The 24,282-nt window shown below is 39.2% G+C and overlaps 1 protein-coding gene across 2 annotated transcripts in view; it reads left to right on the top strand.

Annotated features, from left to right (window-relative positions):
* The window catches only part of CCDC191 (coiled-coil domain containing 191), a 107,438-nt gene that overhangs the window by 75,990 nt on the left and 7,166 nt on the right, over nt 1-24,282 (top strand). For both annotated transcript variants that reach the window (XM_037835639.1, XM_037835650.1), the window contains 3 exons: nt 8,734-8,877; nt 16,459-16,611; nt 17,149-17,294. In XM_037835639.1, coding sequence (XP_037691567.1) covers nt 8,734-8,877; nt 16,459-16,611; nt 17,149-17,294 — 443 coding nt within the window. The remainder of the gene's footprint in view (nt 1-8,733; nt 8,878-16,458; nt 16,612-17,148; nt 17,295-24,282) is intronic.

Genomic DNA, 24,282 nt, shown 5'->3' with positions numbered 1-24,282 from the left:
TTTTTTACAATTTTATACATAGACAATCATGTTGTCTGCATATAAAGGCAGTTTTATTTCTTCCTTTCTCATCTGTATGCCTTTTTTTTTTGCCTTATTGTACTAGGTGGGTCTTCCATTGTGAGTTTGAGAGTGTGTGAGGAGACATCCTTGCTTTGTTCCAGATCTTAGGGGGGAGAGCATTCATTTATCATCGTTGGGTATGATGTTAGCTGTATGTTTTTCATAGATGTTCTTTATTAGGTTTAGGAAGTTATCTTTTATTCCTAGTTTGCTGAGAGTGTTTTTTATAAATGGATATAGAATTTTGTGGAAAGCTTTTTATGCTTTGTTTTTGATATGATCATATAGTTTGCCTTATTTCATCTGTTAATATAAATTAGATTGATTGATTTTGAATGTAGAATCAGCCTTGCTTTCTTGGCAAGAACCCTACTTGGTGGTGGTGTATTGTCTTTTTTTTTTTTTCTTTCTTTCTTTCTTTGTCTATTAGATTTGATTTGCTAATTTTTTGTTAAGAATTTTGGGTCTGTGCTCATGAGAGATATTGATTTGTAGTTTCTCTTCTTAAAATGTGTGGGTCTGGTTTTGGTGTTAGAATAATGCTAACCTCATAAGACAAATTGGGAAATGATTTTTTCTGTTTTCTCAAAGACAGTATGTAAAATTGATGTTATTTCTTTCTTATATGTTTGTTAGAATTCACCAATGAAACCATCTGGGCCTATAGTTTTCTTTTTTAGAAGGTTTTTTTAAATGACAATTTCATTTTATTTAATAGATAAAGAACTATTTAGAATTTTTATTTCTTCTTGAGTGAGCCTTGGTAGTTGTGTCCTTCAAGGAATATGAGCATTTTACCTAAGTTTTAGAACCCATAGTATTCCCTTATTATCCTTCTAAAGTCTGTTGTGAGATCAGTAGTGATATCCTGTCTTTCAGTTCTAGTATTGGTGATTTGTGCCCCCTCTCTGTTTTTCTTGGTTAGCCAAGCTAGAGGTTTATCAACTTTGTTTCTTTTCAAAGAATCAGCTTTTGTTTATATTTATATTCTCTATTGTTTCATCTATCATTTTACTATATCAATTTCCCTTTCAAAGAACCAACTTTTGATTTCAATGATTTTCTCTATTGTTTTCCTGTTTTGTATTTCATTAATTTCTGCTCTAATTTTTATTTCCATCCTTCTGCTTGCTTAAAATTTTGCTTTCTCTCATTTCCTAAGAAGGAAGCTTAAGTTACTGATTTTAGATCTTTCTCCTTTTATAATATCTGGATTTATAAACTTCCTTCTAAGCACTGCTTTGCCTCCGTGGCACACATTTTGATATTTCCATTTCATTTATTTCAAAATATTTTTAATCTCTCTTGAGACTTCCTCTTGTCCATTGGGTATATGGAAGTATATTGTTTAATTTTCAATTATGTGTGGATTTTCCAGATATCTTTCTGTTACTGATTTCTAGCTTAACTCCATTATGGTCCAAGAATGTGCATTTGTATGAGTTCTATTCTCAAAAATTTGTGAAGGTTTGTTTCACAGCTGAGACTATGGTCTATCCTGATGGATGTTGCATATATCCTTGAGAAGAATGTGTATTTTCCACTGTTGGAATGTTCTATAAATATCAAGTCAAGCTGGCTGATAAGTGCTGTTCAGGTCCTCTCTATTCTTATTGATTTTCTGCCAATTTATTCTACCAGTTATTAAGAGAGGAATGTGGAAGTCTGTAAGAGTAACTGTGTCTGTGTCTATTTCTCCTTTCAGATCTATCACTTTTTGCTTCATGCATTGTGAAGATCTGTCATTAGGTGCATACACATTTAGGAAAGACTTCTGCATCTAACTCTTCTTATATAAAATAGCTTTTTTTTTAGACAGTGTATAGTTGGATCTTGATTTTATATCTAATCTGACAGTTTCCATCCACTAACTGATATGTTTAGACCATTCACATTTAAAGTAATTTTTGAGATAGTTGGATTAAAATCTGCCATTTTTCTAGCTGTTGTATATGTGTTGTTTGTTATTTGTTTCTTTTTTCTCTTATTCTTCCTCTGGTTTTAATTGAGCATTTTTTATAATTCCATTTTATCTTCTCTATGGATGTATTATTCACACCTCTTTTAAAATCTGTTTCAGTGGTTTATTTTTAAAATAATCTGGTTTTACCTTAAAATAATATTATACCTCTTCACATGTAGTGAAAGGACCTTATATCAGTATATTCCCATTTCCTCCACCCTTGTGCCATTGTTGTCATTTATTTTACTTTTTTGTATACTACCAACACCCAATATGTTGTTACTGTTATTGTTTTCAACAGTTATCTTTCAGTACAATTAAACATAAGATTAAAAAGATTATATTTTACCTTCATTTCTTCCATTTTTGATGTGCTTTCTTTCTTTTGTAGATCTAAGTCTCTAACCTATATCATATGCCTTATTCCTGAAGAATTTCTTTTAACATTTCTTGTGGGTCTGTTGGCAATGAATTCCTTCAGTTTTTGTTTGTCTGAAAAAGCCTATTTCTCATTTCTTTTTAATTAATTTTTTAACAACATATATACAACCTAAAATTTCTCCCATTTACCACATTCAGATATATAATTCAATGGTACTAATTATATTGACAATGTTGTGCTGTCATCACCGTCATCCATTACCAAAACTTTTCCATCACCCCAACTAGAAATTCTATACCAATTAGACTTTAACTCTGCATTCCCTACCCCCTCCTCAGCCCCTGGTTTCTGACTTTATGAATTTGCTTGATTATAATTATCTGATACAAGTGAGAGCCTAAAATATTTGTCCTTTTGTGTCTGGCTGACTTAACATGATATCTTCAAGATTTACCCATGTTGTCACATGTATCAAAACTTCATTCCTTTCCATGGCTGCATAATATTCCATTGTATGCATATGCCACGTTTTGCTTATTCTTCTCCGCTTTTGAAGGATTTTTTGACCAGATATTGAATTCTGGGTTTGAAGGGGTTTTTTTCTTTCAACACTTTAAAGATGTTGCTCTCTTGTCCTCTTGCTTGCATGGTTTCTGACAAGAAGTCTGCTGTAATTCTCATCTTTGTTCCTCTGTACAAAAGATGGTTTTTGCCCCCACCCCCCACCCCGGATCCCTTCAAGATTTGGTTCCCAGCAAATTGACAATGATATGTCTAGATATGTTTTGATTTTTCTTGTTTGTTTGTGTGTGTGTGTGTGTGTGTGTGTGTGTGTGTGTGTGTGTGTGGTTGGTTTATGTTTTGATCCTGGTATTCTCTGAGCTTCTCTGATGCATGGTTCATTGTCTGTCATTAATTTTGGAATATGTTTGCCCATTATTTCTCCAAATATTTCCCCTTCCCCATTCTTTTTCTTCTCCTTTGGGGACTGTAATTGTGCTTCTGTTACACTGTGATATTGTCCTCCAGCTCTTGGATGCTCTGGTGTGTTGTTTGTCCCGGCCGGCGGGACATTCAACGGAAGGCTCCAAATCCTGTGAGGGAGGAATGGTATGGGACAAGAGACAGGAGGAATGACAGCAAGACAAAGATTCTGATCAAGCTGCAAATCTTTATTGAAGGGGCAGAGCATATATACTCTAGAAGAGAGGGGGAGTGGCTAGCAAGGGCGGGTGGCGGTCTAGGATTGGTGGCTGCTGTTGCTAGGGCGGATGGCAGATGTAAGGCTAGCACAGGATTGGTAGCTACTGTTGCTGGGGTAGAAGGCAGATTGTAAAGCTAGCACTCTTGGCGCGAATCTTAGGCGCGAACGGCTATCACTTCCGTAAAGAAGGCTGAGGGCAACTTAAGCCGTTATTGCATCAGCCCCAGCGGCCATGTTGCATATCTCCGGCATCGCTGAGGGTGGATTTTATACATGCTACCTTAATCGTCCCCAACAGTCCTCCAGCTCTTGGATGCTCTGGTGTGTTCTTCATTCTTTTTACTCTTTACCTTTCAGTTTGTGCGATTTCTACTGCCCTACCATCAGTTTACCTGATTCTTTCCTTGGCTATCTCAAGTCAGCAGAGGAATCCATTGAAGTCATTCTTCATTTCTGTTACAATACTTTTAACTTCAGCATTTTCATTTAATTCTTTCTTACAGTTTTTGTGTCTTACTAAAATTACCTATTTGACCTTGAATGTTGTCTCCCTTTTCCGTTAGAGCCTTTCACTTGGTAATTTAAAATGCCCTCTCTAATAGTTCCAACATCTCTATCAGATCTGAGTCTGGTTCTGATGCCTACTTTATCTCTTTAGACTGTTTTTTTTCCCTTGCCTTTTTGGTATACCTTTTATTTTTTGTGTTGTTGAAAGCCAGACGTTGTACAGGACAATAGATACTGAGATAAATAGGCCTTTACTTTGAAGATTTATTAGTCTAGTCAGGAGTTGGGCTGTGTTTGACGTTTGTTGTTGCTGTCGTTAGCAGCGTTGAAGCTTGCTGTTGGTGTGGGCACCAGAGACTTCAAGTTTCTCTAGTGACTTTGTTTTTTCCATCCTCTCTTGGCTTTGTGTCTTCCTTTTGTCTTGCTCTCCAGAGAGTCTGTCTCTTGCAGCTTTCTCAGTTATTATCCACTCTTGTTATTACTGGAGGCTCTTTAGCATGGTGGTGGGTTGTGGAGGAGGGAGAACATTCTCTCATGTTCTGATTCAGTCTCCTTCTTGGGGGTGCACAGCTCTAGGCTCTTACACATGTCTCTGCCCCTCTTCTGGGGATAGAGCTTTTTCCTACTCCCATTGCCTTCTTTCAGCTATCGTGGGGAAGCCAGCAGTGTCTCAGTCTATGTCCTTAAGGCCTCTCCTGTAGAGTAAGGCATTTTGTTCCCATTAGGCAAGCTAAGGGGTTAGTCTGGGGATAGTTCCCCGAATTCCCTTCCCCTGCAGGGTGGGTCTTTCACCAGTGCCCCCAGGTGATGCCCTTCCCCTGCATGTTAAGCGTTTTGTTTGCTAAAGTGGAAAGGTCTGGGTAGATTTTGCGGTGGCTGATGGTCCCCCCTGTGAGGGCCTGCTGAGGTTCTTGGAAGAAAAGCCTGCGGAAGGGTGAGAACCTCGGCATGCCTTTGTCCTTCTGGAGCTTCACAGTCTCACGGTGGCCTTGTGGGTCTGCTGGCAATGAATTCCTTCAGTTTTTTGTTTGTCTGAAAAAGCCTATTTCTCTGACAATTTTTCAAAATTTCTAATTCAGTCATTTTATTGACTTATATGGCGTCTGGCAGCTTCTGCCTCAAATAGGCAAATGCCTGGGTCCTATGTCTCCCCGAAGGTGTCTGCCCCTCCAGATTTCTAGATGGCCGTTTGTCTTGTGCCTTCAGTTCTCTGATGTGTTCATGAAAAGTCATTAATTTGCTGTCTGTCCAGTTTTTTTCTTGTTGTAAGCAAATTGCATATTTAAAAGTGATCAAGGAACAAACTTAAAATGTAGAGCAAGAAGATGAGAAATGCGTGACTGACCAATAGATTGTTTTAGTTCTCTCACTATACCAACCCCAAACCTATCAGTTTTTAAAAAGGTAAACTCCAACTTCAAGTATACAAAAATGATGAAAAGATTGTGTCACACAGAGTAGTTTGTACCTAGGTAGCCAACTGTTTCTTGCTGAATCAACTGAGATAGATGCATTTACAGAACTGGCTGTGCTCGAGCCTTCTTTGCAATTAGTCTTAGATATGATGAAGGCCCAGGACTCAGTCCTGGGGTATATGAATAATTATTTGGAGAATGAGGAACCCAGTAAGGTAGAAGGAGAACCAGGAGAGTGTAGAGTCCAGAAGCTGAGAGAAAAAAAATCTAGAGTGGGATGGTGGTGGTTAACCCTGCTAAATGAGGCTGAGAGTTCAATTAAAAGGAGGACAGATAAGTGACTCTTACCTGGCAACATGAAGGACATTCTTGACCTAGACAAGAGAGCTTTCAGTGGAGTCGGGGGAAGGGAGCCTCATTCCCGTGGCTAAGGAGAGAATAGGAGGTGAGGAGTCACGTGGAATCAAAGATGAACTTTCTTTTGGTGGTTGGTTTTTTTCTGTTTCTTTTAAAAGATGAGAGATGCCACCACGTGTTTGCATATTGATGGGAATGGTCTAGTAGTGAGGGGTCATTTATACTGTGAGAAAGTAAAGGACATAAATTACAGGAGTGGGCAAGAAGAAATAAGTTCCACAGCAAAACAGAAACGAGGCTTAGGAATGGACCGGAAGCACAGAGTTTCACATTCAGACCCATTTGAGGTCTCAATGTCAAGTGAGCATATCAGCATTGTTAGTGGACTTTTCTCCAGTCATGTTCAACAGTGTTCTGCTGCCTTGGCTTCCTTTAGCCTCTCTAAGAAGGAATGAGAAATAGAATATGTCAGAAATACCATGTGCTCAGACCCATGCTTTTCTTTACACAGGTGTAATTTTTGGTCTTTCCCCCAAAGCAGCAGTGGCTGATAAAGATACACGTTCAAAATAAGTTTTATTTTTTTGTTTACCATTTGTTGCATAATTTAAATCAGAGAGAAACCTTGATTTTGTATCCCTTTTTAGCCTGAGTGAAGTATGCCCTATAAAACCTAACTGCTTAGACCCCAGTATAAGGTGCTAACTCATAGCAAACGGCATCATCTCATGTAATCCTCACAGCAAATCTTAGATGGCAGTTGTTATTGCCCCCATTTTATAGGCAAAGAAATGGAAAATTTGGGAATATTCATGAAATACATCCAACTCTGTTGAGGAATTCTTAATTGAGGGTGGAAATACACATTTGAACTCTGAAAATAAGGCTCTTGAAGAATACAGAATTTGGACTCAAGCAGAGCTCTACTTATATCAAGTATTTTTCAAGGAAAAGTAGGCTTTGGGAAAAAAAAACTGTTTTCCCCCACAATTCATCCAAGGATGGTCTGTTTTCCTTCTGGAGCCCAGAATGCCATAGAGCTATAATCCTAGGAAGAGAGTGACACACCATTATTTCCGTGTGCATTTGAACAGGGGAGCCTGAGGGCTTCTCCAGAGCTCACTGTCTGTACCAGATTCCTGTCTGCAGGTTGCAGCTGCTGCCTTGCTGCTGTAACTGAGAAATTAAGAATTAACAAATGATTGTGATTACTGAATCATTATATGGATGTTTTTCTTTCTATATGGTAGAATTGGCAGAGATTAGTACCTGAAATTACTGAAACTCAACTAGTCTCACCCTTGTTTATATTTACCATTGTAATAGCTGTTGTGGCCTATAAACAGCCCTGTTTACAGTTGCTGTTGTTATTGTAATGGTTATTTTAGCTTAGTCTTAGCCCTGTTTATACTTTCTATTGCAATGGTTATTCTAGCCTAGTCTCAGCCCTGTATATACTTCCTATTGTTATGGTAACAATTCCATTCCCCCTTGTTTGAGTCCATAAAAGCCCTGAACTCCTTAGACTTGGGGAGACAGAATTTTGAGCCAATAGGCAATCTGCTGTCCTGCTTCACCCATAGCATTAAACTCTTTCTCTCTTTGAAACCCGTTGTGTCATGGATTGGCTGTTATGCACACCGGGCAGAGAAGCCACTGCTTTTGTCTGGTATCAGTGCCACAGGCATATTTCAGTAGATGTGGAAGTGGTCAGTTTTTGTTTTCCTCCCATACTTAACCCTCGGCTTCTTCTAATTAACTCATGAGAAAATTGTTGTATATGATTTTTATTTGGCCGTTCAGTTGAACAAATGTCTGCAATAAAGATTCAAAAGGTTATTTTGGTTAATGTGAACCTTTAAATCTGATATTAACTTGCACAGAAACAGGTAGTTTGGATCAGAAGGTAAGAGCACATCTCCCTTCCATAATGGGAATGTCCCAGCACGCTCTCTTATTTTCTCTCACCAAAGGCTTCATGCCCATTAAATAGCTTGTCACAATCAGCCAGTTCACCATTGCTATTTTCCTGCGGTGAAATTGTGGGCAGTAAAGAAAAAGAAGCTTAAATTCAGTGTTTTTGTATTTATTCTACATAGGATGACCTGTGAAGGCATTTTGAAGTCTTTGCTTTGGCTCTTGTGTCTTTCACAGCAGGTGTCACTTGCTTACCCCCCCCTCACCATTTTTAGGTAGATTTTTTTCCCTTTCACCTTTATTATAGGCTATTTTCATTTAAAGAGAAAAAGAAATAAAAGAAATAATGACATCTGTATATTAGGCCATTAAGTGTCTGTCTTTCTCAGGCATCCCCTTCAGGAGTGCAGTTCTCCTTTGAGGGGCAGGGATGGTTAACCCGTTTCCTCTTCAGAAGAGGGCTGGCCTCTAAACGATGATCAGATGCTTTTAACTTCCTCTGGGCTTATTGTTCATCACTCTTAAAAACAAAGACAAAAAAGTCTTCCATAGTAAGATGATTCTTTTAGACTTTTAGTGGAGTATCTTTAAATTTATCTCTGTACCCCGTAATCTAAATGAAGGGGCTGCATGGCTGGGTTTTCCATAATAATGAGGAACTAGAGATTTACTTTTTAGCAGCTCGGTGAGAGGCAAATTATTTCTGTGAGCAGTACCGAGTGCACATAGGGATATGCACAGTCCTGGTTCCTATAGGACTCATGGCCTCCTTCTCCTGACCCTATTTACTGAATTGTCTCTCTTTTTTTTTTTTTAATGCTCCAGAGCTCTGTTATCACGATTAACACACTAATTACATGTTAAATACATTGTTAAATTCAATAGGGTTTTGGTCACGGCATTTTTACGTCTTTATATTTTCTAGAAAGAAGCAGAGAAGCAGAAGAGAATAGAGAGGAACCAGCAGCTGGAAGCAGTAGCCAAAGAACATTATGAAAAGGTCTTGCTAAGAAAAAAAGGTCTAGAGCCTTGGAAGAGATTGAGAATGCAAAGCAAGCAAAACATCCAGGTACAGTGTCACACTGTTACTCGCCAAAATTAGAAAGTGTACTTTCTCAAATAGGATAAGCACCCAGTTAGACTTTTGGGGTGGGGGTGGGTGGAGTTTATTGATTTACAAGCCAGGAACAGAAATGAGTTGAGTGTGTATATTTTTTTGTTTGTGATAAGAGCTTAGATTTGGTCTTCCAAGGTAGAGAAAGACTAATTGAACAGGTTGAAAAAAAAAACAGAGTAAAACTTTTATTAGAGACCAACAAATAAGATAAAAGCTTCTCTCTATTTTAGCAGGGTTTAAGAAAGAGAAAAATTACTACAATTGGGGGTATTAGTCAGGTTTCTGCTGTGATAAAATGGCAAAACTACTTCCAAATGCCAGTGGCTTGTTACTCAGACATTTAATAAGTAACTCATTCACATGCCTGTGGGTCAGTTGTAGATTGGTTTAGTTCTCTCCACAAGCCACTCCTTCTAGTTCCAGCATGTCAGAGATACAAAAGCCAAACCAGATTATGTAAGCCCACATGAAGGCTCTGTTTGTTTCATATCCACTAACATTCCATTGGCTAAAGCAAATCATCAGGTCAAGCTCAAAGTCGTTGAGGGGAGGAGGCTCCATCTACTCCACTTGGGAGGCACTGTGAAGTCACATTGCAAAGGGTGTGGGTGTATAATGCTATTCTAGGGAACAGTAATCCACTCTACCACACAGAGATCTATGAAATCAAATACCATTGTAATTTCTGGAATCTTCCTAACAGATTTATCCAGTGCATAGAACAGGGCATTCAATTAAATGATCAAGAAGCTTAAAATAGATAAAATTTTATCTTTAAAATTTAATTTAATAATAAAATCAGTGATGTATACCCGTTATAACCTCTCTTATGTACACATTTGGCCAGGTTAATACTGAAGAGTAAGACAGTTATGAAAACCAGGATTAAGGATGGACAATTATACTTTAGATCATGAGTCCAGCTAAATTTAGTAACGCTTCATGTTACACATTTCTGAATGTGACTTAGGCTGCTTTTTTTTTTTTTTCCTCCTTAGTCAACTTATTCACCTTCATTCTCTTCATTCTCTTCCTATTACACCTTTTTTCCTTCTTTTTATCTCCACAAATGCCCTCCCCACTGATTTTCTCTGGCCCTGATTCTCTGGCCCCAGCCTCCTTCACAGTGTTTCTGGAACTGTCAAGTATTGCACAGCTGTGGGGTTCATGGGGCCTGGATCTAGCTGTACCCCCCCCCCACCACTATTTTGCTCTGGCTGTTTCCTAGGAATGAAATGGGATGGCTGATTCCTTAGTCGTCTGAATGAATGACATTTGAACCATGCTTCTGACAACATACCGCTGCAAAGACTGGTTGGATCAGATAGTTTGCTATCCAATTGAGTGTTCGTAGATTTTTTTTTTTTAATTCATTTTTCATCCCTTTCTTTGTTTTTAATTGTTAATACACAAAGGAAAAACAGTCAGGAGTGGAAAGGCTCACTCTTATGTTCTTACTAGCTTTGATTTTTTGTTCCTTATTTTTGACTGAATAAAATCGAGAAAGTTATAAAATTTAGAAAACAAAATAAAATCTGTGGGTGAATGGCCACATTAAAATTTTTAAAATTTATTCATTACTTAGTTAGAAACTGGCGTTTTGGCTCAAAATGTTAATTATAGGTTTTAGATGTAGAAAACTCAATTAAAATTAAGCAGGGAAATACAGATCTGAAATCAGCATTTCCAAACTTTCCTGTTCATAAAAGCATCTAGACAATTTATAAGTATGCAATTCCTGGCCTTCCCTCCAGGTATTCTCAGTAGGGCTTGGTTGGAGGTCAACGAATCTGTATTTTTAAAAAGTAGCCCAGGACTCGTTGGGCAAGATGGCAGCATAGAGCAGAGTGGAAGCTAAGTAGTCCCCCTGGAACAACTACAAAAAACCAGAAACAACTAGTAAATAATCCAGAATAACTGCGGGGGGACAAACGAGACCATCCACTCATCATACACCAACCTGAATTGGGAGGAATGCCTGAGGACACAGCATAAAATCTGTAAGTAAAACCTGCAGAACCAAGTCATGAGACCCCCTCCCCCATAGCCCAAGCTGCAAAGCCTCGTGGTGCCAGAGAGAAGCTCTCTCCCAGCAAGCGAATATAGCTCAGCTGAGCTCCAACTGGGGTTTTAAGTAGCGAGTATGAACTGCTCACTACAGGTACAAATCCCCAAAAAACAGACAGGCTTTGGGTGACGACTGACCTGGGAGAACCAGAGGGTCACCTTGGACTGGGTCTGAAGGGGACTGTTTCTTTTTTGGCTCAGTGGAGAAAGCCCCAGTCATTTTCAGTTTCCAGGGCTGTGACTCGGGGAAGGGCGGAGACAGCACAAGCAGAGAGCGAGACCATTGAAATGCTAATGACCTCCACCTGGGGGCTCTGTCTTCTCTAGGAGGAAAGGGGTGGGGCCCTTTCCATTCAGAACCAGACCCCAGAGCCTGGGGGAACACGGCCATACCTCCTCACACCAGTCAAGAATTATAGGCTGACAGGAGCCACCTGCTGGGCAGAAAAGCACAGTGACCCGAGGCATCAAAGGGTGGAGCAATTTTCTAAGACACACCCGCAGGGAAACCAGATACTGAATATTTCTTCCCTCTGGGACCTGAGCCTGTTCTGGTCTGGGAAAACCTGATTTGGATAACCAAGGAAACCATGCCTAGACAACAGAAAATTAAAACCTACACTAAGAAAAACAAAGTTATGGCCCAGTCAAAGGAACAAACGTACACTTCAACTGAAATACAGGAATTTAAACAACTAATGCTAAATCAGTTCAAAAAGTTTAGAGAAGATATTGCAAAAGAGATAGAGGTTGTAAAGGAAGCACTGAGCACTGGACATGTATACGGCAGAAATCAAAAGTTCAAAAAAACAACTAGAAGAATCTATGGAAATGAAAGGCACAACACAAGAGATGAAAGACACAATGGAAACATACAATAGCAGATCTCAAGAGACAGAAGAAAACACCCAGGAACTGGAGAACAAAACACCTGAAAGCCTACACGCAAAGGAGCAGATGGAGAAAAGAATGAAAAAATATGAGCAACATCTCCGGGAACTCAAGGATGAAACAAAGTACAATAATGTACGTATCATTGGTGTCCCAGAAGGAGAAGAGAAGGGAAAGAGGGCAGAAGCAATAATAGAGGAAATAATTAATGAAAATTTCCCATCTCTTATGAAAGACATGAAATTACAGATCCAAGAAGCGCAGCGCACTCCAAACAGAAGAGATATGAATAGGCCTACGCCAAGACACTTAATAATCAGATTATCAAATGTCAAAGACAAAGAGAGAATCCTGAAAGCAGCAAGAGAAAAGCAATCCATTACATACAAAGGAAGCTTCATAAGACTATGTGCGGATCTCTCAGCAGAAACCATGGAGGCAAGAAGGAAGTGGTGTGATATATTTAAGATACTGAAAGAGAAAAACCACCAACCAAGAATCCTGTATCCAGCAAAGCTGTCCTTCAAATATGAGGGAGAGCTCAAAATATTTTCTGACAAACAAACAATGAGAGACTTTGTGAACAAGACACCTGTCCTACAGGAAATACTAAAGGGAGCACTACAGGGTGATAGAAGACAAGAGTGCATGGTTTGGAACACAATTTTGGGAGATGGTAGCACAACTATGTAAGTACACTGAACAAAGGTAACTATGAATACGGTTGAGAGAGGAAGGTGGGGAGCATGTGAGACACCACAAGAAAGGAGGAAAGATAATGACTGGGACTGTGTAACTTGGGGAAATCTAGAGTATTCAACAATTGTGATAAAATGTACAAATATGTTCTTTTACGAGGGAGAACAAGCAAATGTCAACCTTGCAAGGTGTTAAAAATGGGGAGGCATTGGGGGAGGGATGCAATCAGCATAAACTAGAGACTGTAACTAATAGAATCATTGTATTATGCTTCCTTTAATGTAACAAAGGTGATATACCAAGGTGAATGCAGATAAGAGGGGGGGATAGGGGAGGCATGTTAGACACTTGACTTTGGTGGTATTGTCTGATTCTTTATTCTACTTTGATTTAAGGTTATTTTTCCTTTTGCTGCTTCCTAGCTGTCATTTTTTTTTTCCTCTTTCTTTTGCCTCTCTACCTTCTTTGACTCTCCCTCCTGCCTTGTGGAAGAAATGTAGATGCTCTTATATAGATAGTGGTGAAGGTGGTGAACACATAAATGTATGACCATGCAGAAAACCATCAATTATTTACTTGGGATGGAATGTATGGTGAGTGAACAAAACCATATTAAAAAAAAAATGGGTTGATGACAAAACCTCGAGGGCAATATACTGAGTGAAATAAGCCAGACACATTAGGACAATTATTACAGGGTCTCACTGACAGGAACTCATTATAATATGTAAACTCATAGACATGAAATATAAGGTACCAAGATATAGGATGAGGCTTAAGAATGGGGAGCGGTTGCTTAATATGAGGAGAATGTTGAATTAGGATGATCTCAAATGTTTGGAAATGAACAGGGGTGTTGGTAGCAAGATGTGAGAATAACTAATAGCGCCGAATGGTGTGTGAATGAGGTGGAAAGGGGAAGCTCAGAGTCATATATGTCACCAGAAGGAAAGTTGGAGGTCAAAAGATGGGAATGTATAAAACTGAATCCTGTGCTGGGCAATGTCCATGATCAACTGTACAAATACTAGAAATCGCTTCCATGAACCAGAACAAATGTATGACAATACAATTAGAAGTTAATAATAGAGGGGCATATAAGGAAGAACTATATACCTATTACAAACTATATACTACAGTTAGTAGTATTTCAACATTTTTTCATAAACAGTAACAAATGTACTATACCAATACTAGGAGTCAACAATTGAGGGGGGTTGGTTAGGGATAGTGGAGGATTAGAGTTTCCTTTTCTTTTTTTCTTTTTTCATCTTTCACTTTATTTCTTGTCTGGAGTAATGAAAAGTTTCTAAAAATTGAACAAAAATTAAGTGTGATGGATGCACAGCTGTATGAGGGTACCCAGGGGCAAGTGATTGTACACTTTGGATCTTTGGATAATTGTATGGTATCTGAACAATCTCAATAAAAATTTAAAAAAAGCTGGAAAAAAAAAAAAAAGTAGCCCAGGGAATTCTGGTACAGGTGGTCTGAGCACTACATTTTGAGAGTCACCTGTTTATTACTTGTTTATTAACAAGTGTATTCATTTCCTATTGCTCTCATACAAATCACCACAAACTTAGTGCCTTAATATAGCACAAATTTATTCTCTTACACTTTGGAGGTCAGAAGTCCAAAATCAATGTCACTGGGCTTTATAAAGTCAAGGAGTTCACAGGCCTGGTTTCTTCTGAAGATGCTGAGGAGAGAATCCATTTCCTTGCCTTTTTCAGCTTCTAGAAGCCGCCTGTGTGTGTTCCATAGCGCATGGCCCCTTCCTTGCATCACTTCAGTCAATTGCTTCCATCATCACATCTCCTATTACTGACGCTTGCGGTCGCAGTTGACTCGTCTGGGAGGGGGTGGCGGCCGGTTGCTAAATCCTAGGCTCTCAGGATTGCTCGGAGGGTACCGGCGGCGGGGGCTCTTTCCCGGAGGCGAGGGCGAGGCGGGGGACTGGGCCCGGTCCCGGCGGTGGCGTGCAAGGTGTGGAGGGCGGCGAGAAGGAACAGGCGGGACACGTTTCTTTGAGGGTGAAGAAGCCAAGAGAGTTTATTAGGGGAGAGTACAAGCTTATATCGGGCGGTTTAGAGGGTGGGGTAGCTGTAGGGGTTAAAGGCTTGGATTGGTTCTGAGAGGGCGCGGAGGTTGTTTGAAAAGGGGCGGGAGTTGCCCCGGTAACGAAGAGGGTGGAGGGTGCGGGTAAGGCACGGGGTGGGGGGGTTTTCTCCGGCAAGCCCTCCCCAACGGTTGTACTTTGGGGTGAGGAAATGGGGCCTGCATTCGGCTCCACTTTCTCAGGCCCGGGGGGCCGTGGAGGGCGCTACCACCCGTGCCCCACTACCTTTCCTAGGGGCTGATCAGTTCCCCTGGCCCAGGCCCGCCAAGTTGGAACTCGATAACAGTGTCCCGCAGACGCTGACCCACCTGCCTCCTCTTATAAGGACTCTTGTGATTACATTTAGAGCCGCCTGGATAAGCCAAGATAATCTCCCCATTTCAAGAACCTTAACTTAATCATGCCTGCTATCCAATTGAGTGTTCCTAGATTTTGTTTTTTTTTTTAATCCTCTTTTCATCTCTTTCAATCTTTGTTTTCAATTGTTAATACACAAAGGAAAAGCAGTCAGGAGTGGGAAGGCTCACTTATGTTCCTGTGTAGGAAGCAGTCAGAGGTATATGTAGTTGCCAACCACCAGTTGGAAGTAAAAAAAAATAAAAAGAGGAAGTAAAATGAAAAGTTCTAGAGGACAGTGAGGGGGAGCTTCTTTGCCAATTGGAGTTGGCTTCCAGAAAGGGATAGAAAATACTAAGAAAGAAGGGTCCAGTTAAATTGCTCTTGATTTGCTTGGAACCTTTCTTCCAGAAGTTATATAGTTCTTTCCCTTGAACTCATTTCCATAGATTCACTTATTTCACTTACTCCAGAAACTATTTTCAGAACTTCTAAGAGGCCTTCTGATAATCTTTCTTTTTCCTTATGGTTCTCTCTGTTTTCCCAGAGGATGAAGAGGAGAGAAGGTAGAAGGCCATGCTTCCTGGCCCCCATTGCCTCTTGGCTCTGAGGCTGGGATGAGTCAGGACAAGGAGAGCCTCAGGGGCCATAGAGGGACCTCCTGTGCTGGTCATTTTGCCCAATAAATGTGATTGCCAAGAGACCCACTTGGCTCCATCACATTCACACTGCTGGATGGCTGGACAAGGCTTAGACCATGTGAAATTGTCTGGAGAGGATTAATAGGAGAGAAGGGTTTTTCCCGCCTACCTCTTGGAAGAATATAACAGTTACTTTTTACTATAAACCATGAGTTGTGTGTTTATTTTGATCGAATGATACTCTGAGCCTTTTAAGTTGGCAATGCATTAAATTATTCATCTGGTTATTTTTCTATGACATGGTTTTGTGGTTTATTGACAATGCCTAAATTTCAATGCTAGTGACAGCTCATTCTACAAAACTAATTGAAAGTATTGGCATTTTCTCAGTCAGACAGTGGTTAAGTACACAACAAAGAGAGGTTGGTTATGGAGTTGCCCTCCAAGCTCCAGGAGAGTGAACTAAGAATGTTGCCAGCCGCCTACTCCAAAATTCCATGCAAGTGAAATAATGGCTTGGATGTTGTTTATTCCATTTCCTTAAGAGGCAGCAAGGGAATCACCATTGAAAGGCCAGGCACAATGTGAATCTAAAACCCCCATAGAATAGGGTCAGAATGACCACTTTTTAGTACATAGGCTAGATGTACCTTAAGATTATGTTCTCTAGTAACTGCCTACTTGTGGCTTACAGCATCTTTTGCCAAAGTAAAGTGTGTTTAAAATTATTTAAAGTTAAAGAAATAATTTCCTTTTCTCATTTAAAATATTGTCAAGGTGGCAGAGGGACATCACTCTGTGGCATTACAGAGGAAATGCCTGCTGACCTGGTTCCAGTATAGTCAGGAAAGCCTGGCTAGAAAGATGGCCCAGGCTGATCAACTTTATTCCCAAATATTGCTTAGGAGAGTCTTCCGGAGCTGGCTACAGGTAAGGTCACAGGGAAGTGTGCTTAGTATACATCTGACTGCTCTCTCCTACCAAGAAGACTAGATGGAATCCAGAATTTCCATGATTATGATTTTTTCAAGAATGATATGGAGTAGTCAATATAATTCATTGCTCTGAAATGAATTTGAAAATGTCAGATCACTTTTGGTTAATTTAAAAAGCAAATGTTTCTTTTCATACACAGAGTGTTATCTGTATAACTGTAATATATGATTACATCAGTTTGTTTTTATACCCATTTCTCGTTTGCTGCCCCATAGTGCTCAAGTGATTTTACTAATAACCCCCTCCCACAATCTTATAACTGCTGCTACCCCTCTGCTTCAGTTATTATTTTTAAATAATTATGGAGGATATTATTGTGGCTGCTGTGTTATCCTTTCCTCTTTAATCCTCTGGTTTCTTTTGGTTCTGTGTTTCGTTTGTCTCTATTTTGATTCTCTATTGCACTGTTTGCTCTAATTCTTTTTCTACTGAAATTATTTTTCTCCTTCTGTTTCTGTCCTCATTCTCCAGTACCTGACTGATCTAGAGGAAGAAGTAAGAAAACTTCATGTACACTTTCTTCAGAAGAAGATTTTCAAGGCCTGGTTTAACATGGTCAGGGAAGCTAAGATTGATGATCAGAGCAAGTATGAGATTGCGGTGGAGCATAGTGACAGGTGAGTTTTGATCTCTTATGGAAATACACTTGCTGACTTTCATGATTACTCTGCAATGCGTTCTACACCAGCAATGGGTCGGAAAGATGAGGTGGAGGCTGTGAAAGTGGGGCACTTGGAGACCCTAGGCAGGGTAAAGGCAAGTTGGTAAACCCCATGGAAGTCCAGGGTCCCTGTCTTTAAAATGAGGAAGAGGAAATGAATGCCTGCCCTTTCTTCTCACAGGGACTATCAAGAGAATAAAATGATGTGAAATACCTGAAACATACCTAAGCAAATGTACTCTATTCTTTATTACTCATATAGTTTTAAGTCCAATTTCTTTTTTTAACTGTATTGTGAAATATAGCACAAATATAGAAAAGTGCTTAAATCATACAAATACAGCTTAATGAATTACTATAAAGCAGACACCCGTGTCTCCAGCACTGAGGTCAGGAAGTAGAATCCCCCATGAACCGCTCCCAATCACACCCCTCTCTTTTCCCTACTAACAGTAACGACTCTCCTGAATTTTATAGTATTCCCTTGCTCTTCTTTTTACTTGAACCTCCTAAGTATATTAACTCCCAATGCTACGGTTCGGTTTTGCCTGGCTTGGAACTTCATGTAAATGGAATCATGCTGTATGTCATTTGTATTTATAATACAGCGATGTCCTATTTAATTCACTGTCTTCAGGGAATAAGGTATTCCATATCAGTAAGGTTTTTTTTAGGCATTATGGATAGAAATTTTCTACATCTCATTATGCATTTTCTTTCGAGAGTGAACAAATGGTCTGTGGTAGGCAAATTCCGTGACACCTCCTAGTTCTGTGTGCCTTGTCTCCCTGTCTTCAGACTGCTAGTTGGGTGCTTGGTTTTCATTTGTGTGCCTGTGCATGTGTGTGTGTCTCTGTTCTTTATCGTAGTTTTCTCACCTTGTCGCCACTAGGGTGTCCACCTCTAGCAAAACCTACTCATCCTTCTTTAATTTACAGTTTGTGAACATCTATGGGCTGGGAAAACAGATAAGCAAGTTGCTGAAGTAAAATAAATGAGCTATTGAGTGAGGGCATTCAGAGGACTTGCCTTGGAATAAAATGCTTGCCCTTGAGCATTTAAAGCTTGTGACTCAATACCTGTCCAACCCTGGACAAGTAACGTAGCCTTTCAAAGCCTCCCTTTTCCTCTTCTGTAAAATGAGAATAACAGCTGGACCTATGTCATAGGTTTGTTGTGAATACTGAAAGAATAATACAATAACTATTTTTATATACTACTTGGCCCAAAATAATGGCTTTTTGTTTGTTTTTGTTTTTCTTTTTAGTTTACTATCATTATTAATGTATTATTATTTTTTTATCTTCATTTTATTGAGATATATTCCATACCACGCAGTCATACAAAACAAATCGTCCTTTCGATTGTTTACAGTACCATTACATAGTGGTATATTCATCACCCAAATCAATCCCTGACACCTTCATTAGCACACACACAAAAATAACAAGAATAATAATTAGAGTGAAAAAGAGGAATTGAAGTAAAAAAGAACACTGGGTACCTTTGTCTGTTTGTTTCCTTCCCCTATTTTTCTATTTATCCATCCATAAACTAGACAAAGTGGAGTGTGGTCCTTATGGCTTTCCCAATCCCATTGTCACCCCTCATAAGCTACATTTTTATACAACTGTCTTCGAGATTCATGGGTTCTGGGTTGTAGTTTTATAGTTTCAGGTATCCACCACCAGCTACCCCAATTCTTTAGAACCTAAAAAGGGTTGTCTAAAGTGTGCATAAGAGTGCCCACCAGAGTGACCTCTCGGCTCCTTTTGGAATCTCTCTGCCACTGAAGCTTATTTCATTTCCTTTCACATCCCCCTTTTGGTCAAGAAGATGTTCTCCGTCCCACGATGCCAGGTCTACATTCCTCCCCGGGAGTCATATTCCACGTTGCCAGGGAGATTCACTCCCCTGGGTGTCTGATCCCACGTAGGGGGGAGGGCAGTGATTTCACCTTTCAAGTTGGCTTAGCCAGAGAGAGAGGGCCACATCTGAGCAACAAAGAGGCATTCGGGAGGAGGCTCTTAGGCACAACCATAGGGAGGCCTAGCCTCTCCTTTGCAGCAACTGTCTTCCCACGGGCAAAACCTGTGGTAGAGGGCTCAACCCATCAAACCACCAGTCCCCTATGTCTGTGGTCATATTAGCAACCATGGAGGTGGGGTAGGCGAATACCCCTGCATTCTCCACAGGCTCCTCAAGGGGCACTACATCTTTTTTTTTTCCTTGTTTTTCTTTTCTTTTTTTTTTTTTTTAACTTTCCCTTCTTTTTTAAATCAACTGTATGAAAAAAAAGTTAAAAAGAAAACAAACATACAATAAAAGAACATTTCAAAGAGACCATAACAAGGGAGTAAGAAAAAGACAACTAACCTAAGATAACTGCTTAACTTCCAACATGTTCCTACTTTACCCCAAGAAAGTTACCTAATATAGCAACATTTCTGTGAACTTGCTCCTACTATATCCATCAGAAATTAACAGACCATAGTCATTCCTGGGCATCCCCAGAACGTTAAATAGCTTATCTGTTCTTCTTGGATTATTGTTCCCCCTTCCTTAATTGCTCTCTATTGCTAGTTCCCCTACATTCTACATTATAAACCATTTGTTTTACATTTTTCAAAGTTCACATTAGTGGTAGGATATAATATTTCTCTTTTTGTGCCTGGCTTATTTCGCTCAGCATTATGTCTTCAAGGTTCATCCATGTTGTCATATGTTTCACGAGATCGTTCCTTCTTACTGCCGCGTAGTATTCCATCGTGTGTATATACCACATTTTATTTATCCACTCATCTGTTGAAGGACATTTGGGTTGTTTCCATCTCTTGGCAATTGTGAATAATGCTGCTATGAACATTGGCGTGCAGATATCTGTTCGTGTCACTGCTTTCCGATCTTCCGGGTATATACCGAGAAGTGCAATCGCTGGATCGAATGGTAACTCTATATCTAGTTTTCTAAGGAACTGCCAGACTGACTTCCAGAGTGGCTGAACCATTATACAGGCCCACCAAGAATGAATAAGAGTTCGAATTTCTCCACATCCCCTCTAGCATTTGTACTTTCCTGTTTGTTTAATGGCAGCCATTCTAACCGGTGTTAGATGGTATTTCATTGTGGTCTTAATTTGCATCTCTCTAATAGCTAGTGAAGCTGAACATTTTTTCATGTGTTTCTTGGCCATTTGTATTTCCTCTTCAGAGAACTGTCTTTTCATATCTTTTGCCCATTTTATAATTGGGCTGTCTGTACTATTGTCATTGAGTTGTAGGATTTCTTTATATATGCAAGATACCAGTCTTTTGTCAGATACATGGTTTCCAAAAATTTTTTCCCATTGAGTTGGCTGCCTCTTTACCTTTTTGAGAAATTCCTTTGAGGTGCAGAAACTTCTAAGCTTGAGGAGTTCCCATTTATCTATTTTCTCTTTTGTTGCTTGTGCTTTGGGTGGAAAGTCTAGGAAGTGGCCGCCTAATGCAAGGTCTTGAAGATGTTTTCCTACATTATCTTCTAGGAGTTTTATGGTACTTTCTTTTATATTGAGATCTTTGGTCCATTTTGAGTTAATTTTTGTGTAGGGGGTGAGGTAGGGGTCCTCTTTCATTCTTTTGAATAAGGATATCCAACTCTCCCAGCCCCATTTGTTGAAAAAACCATTATGACTCAGTTCAGTGACTTTGGGGGCCTTATCAAAGATCAGTCGGCCATAGATCTGAGGGTCTATCTCCGAATTCTCAATTCGATTCCATTGATCTATATGTCTATCTTTGTGCCAGTACCATGCTGTTTTGGCAACTGTGGCTTTATAATAAGCTTCAAAGTCAGGGAGTGTAAGTCCTCCCACTTCGTTTTTCTTTTTTAGAGTGTCTTTAGCAATTCGAGGCATCTTCCCTTTCCAAATAAATTTGATAACTAGCTTTTCCAAGTCTGCAAAGTAGGTTGTTGGAATTTTGATTGGGATTGCATTGAATCTGTAGATGAGTTTGGGTAGAATTGACATCTTAATGACATTTAGTCTTCCTATCCATGAACATGGAATATTTTTCCATCTTTTAAGGTCCCCTTCTATTTCTTTTAGTAGAGTTATATAGTTTTTTTGTACAGGTCTTTTACATCTTTGGTTAAGTTTATTCCTAGGTACTTGATTTTTTTAGTTGCTATTGAAAATGGTATCTTTTTCTTGAGTGTCTCTTCAGTTTGTTCATTTCTAGCATATAGAAACATTACTGACTTATGTGCATTAATCTTGTATCCCGCTACTTTGCTAAATTTGTTTATTAGCTCTAGTAGCTGTATCATCGATTTCTCAGGGTTTTCTAGATATAAGATCATATCATCTGCAAACAATGACAGTTTTACTTCTTCTTTTCCAATTTGGATGCCTTTTATTTCTTTGTCTTGCCAGATTGCCCTGGCTAGCACTTCCAGCACAATGTTGAATAACAGTGGTGACAGCGGGCATCCTTGTCTTGTTCCTGATCTTAGAGGGAAGGCTTTCAGTCTCTCACCATTGAGTACTCTGCTGGCTGTGGGTTTTTCATATATGCTCTTTATCATGTTGAGGAAGTTTCCTTCAATTCCTACCTTTTGAAGTGTTTTTATCAAAAAGGGATGTTGGATTTTGTCAAATGCTTTTTCAGCATCTATTGAGATGATCAATTGATTTTTCCCTTTTGACTTGTTAATGTGTTGTAATACATTGATTGATTTTCTTATGTTGAACCGTCCTTGCATGCCTGGAATGAACCCCACTTGGTCATGGTGTATGATTTTTTTAATGTGTCTTTGGATTCGATTTGCAAGTATTTTGTTGAGGATTTTTGCATCTATATTCATTAGGGAGATTGGCCGGTAGTTTTCCTTTTTTGTAGCATCTTTGCCTGGTTTTGGTATTAGATTGATGTTAGCTTCATAAAATGAGTTAGGTAGTGTTCCATTTTCTTCAATGTTTTGAAAGAGTTTGAGTAAGATTGGTGTCAGTTCTTTCTGGAAAGTTTGGTAGAATTCTCCTGTGAAGCCATCTGGCCCTGGGCATTTATTTGTGGGAAGATTTTTGATGACTGATTGGATCTCTTTGCTTGTGATGGGTTGGTTGAGGTCTTCTATTTCTTCTCTGGTCAGTCTAGGTTGTTCATATGTTTCCAGGAAATTGTCCATTTCCTCTACATTATCCAGTTTGTTGCCATACAGTTGTTCATAGTATCCTCTTATAATTTTTTTAATTTCTTCAGGATCTGCAGTTATGTCACCTTTTTCATTCATTATTTTGTTTATATGGGTCTTCTCTCTTTTTGATTTTGTCAGTCTAGCTAGGGGCTTGTCAATCTTGTTGATCTTCTCAAAGAACCAACTTTTGGTGATATTTATCCTCTCTATTGTTTTTTTGGTCTCTATGTCATTTATTTCTGCTTTAATCCTTGTTCTTTCTTTTCTTCTACTTGGTTTAGGATTGGTTTGCTGTTCTTTTTCTAGCTTCTTCATTTGATCCATTAGTTCTTTGATTTTGGCTCTTTCTTCCTTTTTAATATATGCGTTTAGTGCTATAAATTTCCCCCTTAGCACTGATTTTGCTGCATCCCATAGGTTTTGGTATGTTGTGTTCTCATTTTCATTCGTCTCTATATATTTAGCAATTTCTCTTGCTATTTCTTCTTTAACCCACTGATTGTTTAGGAGTGTGTTGTTTAACCTCCAGGTATTTGTGAATTTTCTAAGTCTCTGATGGTTATTGAGTTCTAATTGTATTCCATTGTGGTCAGAGAATGTGCTTTGAATAATTTCAATCTTTTTAAATTTATTGAGGCTTGTTTTATGTCTCAGCATATGATCTATTCTGGAGAAAGTTCCGTGAGCACTAGAAAAGTATGTGTATCCTGGTGATTTGGGATGTAATGTCCTGTAGATGTCTGTTAAATCTAATTCATTTATCAGATTGTTTAGGTTTTCAATTTCCTTACTGGTCTTCTGTCTGGTTGATCTATCTATAGGAGAGAGTGATGTGTTGAAGTCTCCCACAATTATTGTGGAAACATCAATTGCTTCCTTTAGTTTTGCCAGTGTTTCTCTCATGTATTTTGTGGCACCTTGATTGGGTGCATAGACATTTACAATTGTTATTTCTTCTTGCTGAATTGCCCCTTTTATTAGTATGTAGTGGCCGTCTTTGTCTCTCAAAACATCCCTGCATTTGAAGTCTATTTTATCTGAGATTAATATTGCTACACCTGCTTTCTTTTGGCTGTAGCTTGCATGAAATATTTTTTTCCATCCTTTCACTTTCAGTTTCTTTGTGTCCCTATGTCTAAGATGAGTCTCTTGTATGCAACATATTGATGGTTCATTTTTTTTGATCCATTCTGCGAATCTATATCTTTTAATTGGGGAGTTTAATCCATTTACATTCAACGTTATAACCGTGAAGGCATTTCTTGAATCAGCCATCTTATCCTTTGGTTTATGTTTGTCATATTTTTCCCCTCTGTCTATTAATATCCTTTATTGTACCAATACCGAATCTCTTTAGTACTGAACCTTTCTCCAAGTCTCTCTGTCCTTTCTTTGTTTCTCTGTCTGTAGGACTCCCTTTAGTATCTCCAGTAGGGCAGGTCTCTTGTTAGCAAATTCTCTCAGCATTTGTTTGTCTGTGAAAAGTTTAAGCTCTCCCTCAAATTTGAAGGAGAGCTTTGCTGGATAAAGTATTCTTGGCTGGAAATTTTTCTCACTCAGAATTTTAAATACATCGTGCCACTGCCTTCTCGCCTCCATGGTGGCTGCTGAGTAGTCACTACTTAGTCTTATGCTGTTTCCTTTTTATGTGGTGAATTGTTTTTCTCTTGCTGCTTTCAGAACTTGCTCCTTCTCTTCTGTGTTTGACAGTGTGATCAGTATATGTCTCGGAGTGGGTTTATTTGGATTTATTCTATTTGGAGTTCACT

This window comes from Choloepus didactylus, chromosome 1, assembly GCF_015220235.1.
Source record: "Choloepus didactylus isolate mChoDid1 chromosome 1, mChoDid1.pri, whole genome shotgun sequence".
Lineage (NCBI taxonomy): Eukaryota > Metazoa > Chordata > Mammalia > Pilosa > Megalonychidae > Choloepus > Choloepus didactylus.
Note: the sequence above shows the minus strand (reverse complement) of the source record. Positions and strands in the feature narration are given on the sequence as shown.